The 7,620-nt window shown below is 35.0% G+C and overlaps 1 protein-coding gene across 1 annotated transcript; it reads right to left on the bottom strand.

The window, feature by feature from the left end:
* Positions 1-2,886: 2,886 nt before the first annotated feature.
* LOC133297818 (MDIS1-interacting receptor like kinase 2-like) lies at positions 2,887-6,278 on the bottom strand. Its single transcript, XM_061497031.1, has 2 exons — positions 3,743-6,278; positions 2,887-3,203 (listed from the first exon to the last, which is right to left on the bottom strand). Exons 1-2 carry the CDS (start codon positions 6,276-6,278, stop codon positions 2,887-2,889), a joined length of 2,853 nt encoding a protein of 950 aa, XP_061353015.1.
* Positions 6,279-7,620: the final 1,342 nt, after the last annotated feature.

Below are 7,620 nucleotides of genomic sequence, written 5' to 3'. Positions count from 1 at the left end.
AGTGTTTCGATTGGATTTTATTGATACTTTTTCTCCTGTGGCGAAAATGTCTACTGTTCGCCTCTTTATTGCCATGGCTGTTATTCGCTATTGGCCTCTCTACCAACTTGATATCAAGAATGCTTTTCTCCATGGTGATCTTGAGGAGAAAATTTATATGGAGCAACCTCCTGGATTTGTTGCTCAGGGGGAGTCAGGTATGGTTTTTCGTCTTCGTAAGTCTCTATATGGTCTCAAGCAATCTCCAAGAGCTTGGTTTGGTAAATTTAGCAGTGCTGTTCAACAATTTGGCATGACTCGGAGTGAAGCTGATCATTCTCTCTTTTATCGTCATTCAGCTTCTGGATCTATTTACCTGGTAGTATATGTGGATGATATTGTCATTACAGGTAGTGATAGGTATGGGATCACTCAGTTGAAACAACATTTATGTCACCATTTTCAGACTAAGGATCTTGGGAAACTTCGATATTTCTTGGGAATCGAGGTGGCCCAATCTAAAGATGGCGTTGTGATATCTCAGAGGAAATATGCTCTGGATATTCTTGAAGAAACTGCTTTGTTAAATTCTAAGTTTGTTGATACTCCTATGGATTCAAGTATCAAGCTTCTACCAAATCAGGAGGAGCCCTTTTTAGATCCTGAGCAGTATAGAAGATTGGTTGGAAAATTGAACTATCTCACAGTCACTCGGCCTGTTATTTCATTTGCAGTTAGTGTTGTCAGTCAATTTCTTAATTCTCCATGTTAAGAACATTGGAATGCAGTCATTCGTATTCTTAAGTATATCAAGGCATCTCCAGGAAAAGGCCCTGAATATGAAGATAAAGGTCATGATAAAGTTGTTGGGTACTGTGATGCTGATTGGGCTGGTTGTCCAGCTGATAGGAGATCTACTTCTGGGTATTGTGTCTTTGTTGGAGGAACTTGATTTCTTGAAAAAGTAAGAAACAAAATGTAGTTGTCAGATCAAGTGCTGAAGCAGAATACCGCTCCATGGCAACTACTACTTGCGAGCTCATCTGGCTTAAACAGCTTCTCAAAGAGCTTAAGTTTGGAGACACTGGACAGGCAACTCTCATTTGTGATAATCAAGCAGCTCTGCACATTTCATCAAATCCAGTGTTTCATGAAAAAACCAAGCATATAAAAATAGATTGTCACTTTGTTCGAGAAAAGGTTCTTGCTGGTAACATTAAAACTAGTTTTGTACTATCAAATGAGCAATTAGCAGATATATTTACAAAATCTTTGAGGAGTCCTCGAATAGAGTTTATATGTAACAAGTTTGGTGCATATGATCTATATGCTCCAGCTTGAGGGGGAGTGTTAGAAAGAATATATCTTTTGTATATATGTAATTATTTATTTCCTTTATTTCATTAAGATTTGTATTAGTTTTGGGCTTAACTCATTAGTATGTCTATATATTGTACATTCTACCTCAATTCAATATACACAGTTTTATTTCAATGTTCGTCTCTCTACTTGTTATTTAACAATAATATAATAATATAAGATGGGCATGTGCGTGAGTATAGGTACTCAAAATGTGGACAAAAGATTACATTATGGGGGCGCAGTTGCAGTTTGGCAAAGGATCAATTTCAGAATGAAATGTAATAGTCGGCCGCATATGGTATTACGAATCAGAAGGCAAATTCTATTTTAACTAGGTTTATTCGAGTACTTGTCACTCAGGTATCCAGTGATCATTTGTGGTTATTCACCTAAAAGTAAAATAATTTTTTATTTGTGTAAATATAACAACCCACAAAGTCATTAGAATTGATCTAATAACGAAATATTTGTGTAGTTTGTATTGAATTATGTGTTTATTTCTCACTTATATAAAATGAGTAAAATAGAGATTTTTTTTATTGTGCTCCAGGATCACAATATTATTTGATGGTCCTTTACCAAAAAAAAAAAATTTCTTTTCATCTATACCCCTTTCTTCCTTCTAAGTTCCCTTCCAATCTTTTTTTTCCCCTATTTTTGGCAAAGGAACATAAGCTCCCGGCCCATAATAAACGGGCTCGTAAAATAGACATCATTATTCTATAAATTACGGTTCAAATATTTTATTTTCTTGTTTTTCATACCTTCGTTGGTTAACTTGCGTCAATTTACATTCGCGCCCCTCCTTGTCTATGCAATATGCTCTTTTGTCCTATTAAACATTAATATTAAAAAAATAGAGATGAGTGGGTTATTCGGTTATTCCTAATCCATATCCAAGTCTTTTTTTAATCCATATAAAATGAAAAGAAAAACCTATAAACCAACTTTCTACTTTATAACTCGATTTTGAAAATGAAGTGTTATACATGATATATGCACGACTCTGTTTTTCAAAAAGTTCCAATAGAATTAGGAGAATATAATTTTTCATATTATAATATAAAATTGTCTCATAGACATATAAAAAAATGAAAAAGACTCATATAAAAAAAGAGCAAGAAAAAAATAAATAAATAGATCTCACCCATTTTTTCGTATACACACAAACAATTTTATCTAATTCAAAAAATGAGAAATTATATTCCCTAAAATCAATCATAACCTGAAACAACAATAATTCTTCGTAAAATGATGAGTTTGTTCAGTTGCATGTAAATATCAAATTAAAAAGCTAAGCCAAAAAAAAAAAAAATGTAGAAGAAACGGCGAACCATTTTAATTAAAGGAGAACCAATAGCCTCACACATCTATTTTTTTTTCTTCCCTTACAGTTTACAAGCAAAGACATGATTGTTCAAGAAGGATATATTCTAATCAATTTAACGTAATTAAAAAGAAAGAAAGAAATCACTATGATTAAGGATATGATACACGGGCAAGTGTCTATATACGAAGCATATACACTAGAAAAAAGTATCCATTTCAACCATATGAGTTATTTGAAATCTCCATTTCAAGCATCTGAGCTATGCTTCGCATGGTTGGTCTAGATTGAGGATTTGTTTGCAAACATGAAAGTGCTAGATTCGCAATCAATGACAATTGCTTCAAAATATTGTTCTTTGCAGGAGGTGAGAGGCGCGGGTCTAAAATCTCTTTGAAGTTTATCTTCTCATCATTAGAAGTTTGTATATAGGAAACAAGATCACCAGGGTGCTTTCCCGTAAGAACCTCAAATGCCAAAACACCAAAACTGAACACATCACATTTTTCAGTCACTGCCATTGTGTAAGCAAGCTCTGTAGCACCCAACAGACAGTGAAAATTAGCCAATTGCAAACAAACAAGAAGAAAATTGCATTTGTTATGATCACAATCAAGTTCTCAAAATTAACTTTTACTTTGATGTTATCAAGAATACTATTTTCTCTAATCTTTAGATTGAATCTAATTATATTTAATTTTTGTAAAGTATTAGGTGATAATTTTTTTAATACTTTATATTCTCTTCTAACACACCCTCTCACGCAAGAGCCCCTTGGGCTTGACGTGAATATGGCACAAGCCCATTTTTGGTCTACCTTGTGCTGTACAAGCTAATTTTTTGGTCTGTGTTGTGTTTTTCTTAATTCTACCTGAAAGCAGGGGCAGTGAGAATCGAACTCGTGACCTAGTGGTTACTAAAGCTCTGATACTGATACCATGTAAAGAACCATCTCAATCTAAAATCTTAAGACATTAAGTGATAATCTTTTTTAATACTTTATATTATTCTCTATCATTTTTACCAACATGGTGAAAAATGAATTTCAAACTTTTAAGAGTCAGAGAAGCTCACCTGGAGCAGCATAGCCATATGTGCCAGCAAATGATGTCCAAATAGGCGAATCATGCTTCAGAAACCTTGCAGTGCCAAAATCTGAGACATGAGCTTCAAGATTGGAGGACAACAAAACATTCTTGCTTGATATGTCTCTATGAATTAAAGGTGGTGCACAATCATGATGCATATAGGACAAAGCGCTTGCTACACCTTTGATAATATCAACCCTGTGAGGCCAATCTAGTTCTAATGCTTCCTTTTCATTTCCTAGCATATAAGATAAGTTCCCTCTATCCATATACTCATAAATTAAAAATGTGTGCAACCCTTCAGAGCAAAATCCGTAAAGCTTCACAATGTTTCTGTGGCGTGTTTCTGACATGGCTTCTATCTCACTCTCAAAGGCTTTTATGCTCTCAATGTCTAAGCTGTCTTCATCACATTTCAACTTTTTTACAGCAAATATTTGACCCCCTCGCATCACTGCTTTGTAAACTTTTCCCAGTGCTCCCTCCCCAATGCAATACTGGTCATCAAAGTTCTCGGTTGCTTCCATTATGTCTCCATACACCACTCTACCATTGAAGTACCAAACTGAAAATGGGTTTGGTCTCTTGAATGAAGGTTTTTGTCTTGAAGCTATTGACTTTCTCTTGTTGAAAAAGAAAAGAATCCCAACTAACACCAATGAAAGAAAAAGGGCACCTCCCAAAGAAGCAACAAGGGGGATCACAACCTTGTTTTTGTTACTTTTTCCATCAGGTTCAGTAAGAGAGGCATTACAAGGTTGCAAACCTTGGATATTCCCGCATAAATCTCTGTTGTTGCTCAAATCCAGAGGTTGAGAAGAGTTGAAAATGCCACCTTTAGGAACAGGGCCCTCCAATTGATTGTAGGAGAGGTTGATGGCTGACAAGCTCAACATTTCACTAAGGGAATCAGGTATGGTACCTGAAAGATTGTTGTGAGAGATATTCAAGCTTATCAAATTTGAAAGCTTACCAAGATTAGCAGGAATTCCTCCTGAGAGTGAATTGTAACTCAAGTCCAAAAAATCTTGTAAGGCTGCAAGATTTCCAATTTGGAAGGGAATTGTGCCATTCAAGCCATTGTTGCTCAAATTTAAACTCTGCAAGTTTGAGCAGTCCCCTATTTGATTTGGTATTGGCCCCAATAACATGTTCATTGACAAGTCTAAATTCCTCAAATTAGAAAGGTTTCCAATTTCTGATGGCACCTCACCAGAAAGTTTGTTGCCACTCAAATTCAAATCATAAAGGATGGAGGAATTTCCTATCTGTGGAGGAATGTCTCCTGATATTTGGTTGGAGGAAAGGTCAAGCTCTTGTAGTTGGTCCAACTGAAAAATCTCCCCTGGAATGTTTCCACTCACTGCATTCCCAGCCATTCTGAGTAATTGCAAGTTATTGCAGGCACCCCAATTTGCTGAGAGCTCACCTTGGACCCTGTTATAGCTGAAGTCCATGTAAGTGAGGTTAGGATATACTCCAAAATCCTGATCTGCATAACCTGTGAGCTGGTTGTATTCAAGTCGAACTCTATATAAGGCTGGGCAGTTTCTAAGGCTTATTGGAATTGGACCAGTGAAACTATTGAAGGCTGCACTGAAATTGACAAGAGTGCCACTTTTGCACACTTGTGGTGGCAATTCACCACTAAAGTTGTTCTCAGCAAGATGCAGCGTAATCAAGGAAGACAGGTTTCCAAATTCTTGTGGCACCGTACCAGTCAAGTTGTTGGTGAATAAGCGAAGATCAGTTAGATTGGTTAACATACCAATACCTGGGGGTATTGTGCCTGTGAGTTGGTTTTGAGGCATTCTAAGAATGCTTAATTGTGTACAGTTTCCAAGAGATGGAGGAATAGGCCCATAAAAGTTGTTCCCATCAATAGCTAGCACTGTCAAGTTTCTTATGTTCCCTATTTCATTTGGAATTCTACCACCTAAGAGGGTGTCTTGGAATAGGAGATTCCTGATACTAATGAGACCAGTTTTTGGCTTATCAGTTCCATCAGGAAATAAGCTAGGGTCTAATATTCCTGTTATATCATTTCTTGAACAATCAAGCTCAGAAACTTGAGTCAGATTGGAAATAGAAAGAGGTAAAGTACCATTGAGATAATTAGTGGAAAGATCAAGAAATTGGAGTTTTGAGAGCACACCAATGTTTTCTGGTATAGTGCCAGTGAGATTGTTTACTTTGAGATCAAGACGGAGAAGGTTTGGGAAAACAGAAAAGTTCAAGTTTTGAAGGGTACCTTCAAGTCCAGTGTATGCCAAGTTTATTATAATCACACTGCCTTGAGAATCACAAGTAATACCTCTCCATGAACATGGGGTTTGAGTTGCACTTGAGTTGTTCTGTGTTGGAGACACCCATGAATTCAAAATTGGTTGGTTAGGGAGACTTTGTTTCCACTTGAGAAGTGCCTCAGCTTGTGTTAGCCCTGAAGTGCCTTGAAATAGACCCAACAAAACCACCAAAGTAGTTGCAACTCCAAGGTAGCCATAAAATCCGTGGTTGTTCATGGTTCAGAAACTGACTTCTACACCTGTTTTTTTTTTTTTTGTATGTTTAATGAAGAGTTGTAAGCATGTATATTACTATTTGCTATTCATTTAAATTGGAATTTGATTCCTATCTTTCCACCATTTGACCATCTCTTTAGTTTTAGCCTATCGATTTTCTCAAAAGCAGATTTGGATAGTTGACTCTATGCATTTGAAGAGAGGATTGCATTTACATATTTAATATGAGCAAGGTCTTATTTGAAATGTGAACTATTATTACACTGCATTGAATTAAATAAGTCGTATTTTATTAGTTAGTTGTTGCATACAGAATGATGAGTTAGAAAAATAAAATAAAAGTATGCGATTATGCCACTTGCAAAGATTTCGACCATGCTTGCCGTCCTGGACCTTCCATGTACTTTATTTGTTTAACTAAACTAATAGTGGTTGAGGATTGTTTATTTAGTTATTTCTACATATTTTTTTGGAGACAAGTTTACACCAAATAATAAATAGGAAAAAACTATTCTCATGTTACATGAGATAAGTTTTCTTCCTACACATCTTTCGATAACCGTGCAATATTTTATTTTTATTTTTTAGGTGATGAATTTCACCACTATGTGTTCATAACATAAAATTTTTTCTCTCATATATCATGAGACTAGATAAGCCAATAATAAATATTGCTAGATAACTTCTGCTGAATTTTGTTTTAAATTTTGGATTGACGTTGATGTCGACATTAGTTTTTTTGGAAACAAGTTGTGGTTCAGCGTCGATAAATCCAAATAAAGAAAAAAAAAAAAAAAGAGAGGAAAGATTAAGAAGGAAAATAAATAAATAATTTTAGATGAAGTAAAAGAGAGAGAGAGCTAAATATGAATCTATATTTTTTTATAAAATTACTTCTTTACTTTATCTTGAGAATAAATTTGAAAGTTTGATAAGATTTCAGTAATTGTGAAAAATCTACAATACAGCGGATGTATCTTGGGTATATCTTTTTTCAAACTGAGATTTTTTTCTTCCAATTTAATTTTTATTTTTTAAAATATTTTCCATCAAATTCATTCACATTTCCTCTTTTAGCATCGATACTTGGGACGTCGGCGCCAGCGGTACCAAAATATTATTCGCAGCCGGGTTGATGGCCGCGACTCTAGAGATATTGGTGGGATTTTTTTTTGGTATAATGCACTGGCGGACCCAGGCATATTGCGGATATAAAATTTTGGATTTTAATTTTTTTCTTCTTTTTTTGTTGAAGTCTTGTAGGTTGTTATTTATTTCTTGATTCAATATTTATATTATGCGTAAATATTTTTTAAGTTTCTAATAAAAAATATGGTCTCTT

Source organism: Gastrolobium bilobum, unplaced genomic scaffold, assembly GCF_033153095.1.
Source record: "Gastrolobium bilobum isolate Gb01-03AN ecotype WA unplaced genomic scaffold, APGP_CSIRO_Gbil_v1 utg3870, whole genome shotgun sequence".
In the NCBI taxonomy this organism is placed as follows: Eukaryota; Viridiplantae; Streptophyta; class Magnoliopsida; order Fabales; family Fabaceae; genus Gastrolobium; species Gastrolobium bilobum.
Note: the sequence above shows the minus strand (reverse complement) of the source record. Positions and strands in the feature narration are given on the sequence as shown.

Excerpts from the sequence above, each read along its gene's own strand:
- LOC133297818 (XM_061497031.1), bottom strand. The coding sequence starts at position 6,278 with ATGAACAACCACGGATTTTATGGCTACCTTGGAGTTGCAACTACTTTG. Across the intron at positions 3,204-3,742 it reads ATATGGCTATGCTGCTCCAG|AGCTTGCTTACACAATGGCA; the intron begins GTGAGCTTCTCT and ends TGGGTGCTACAG.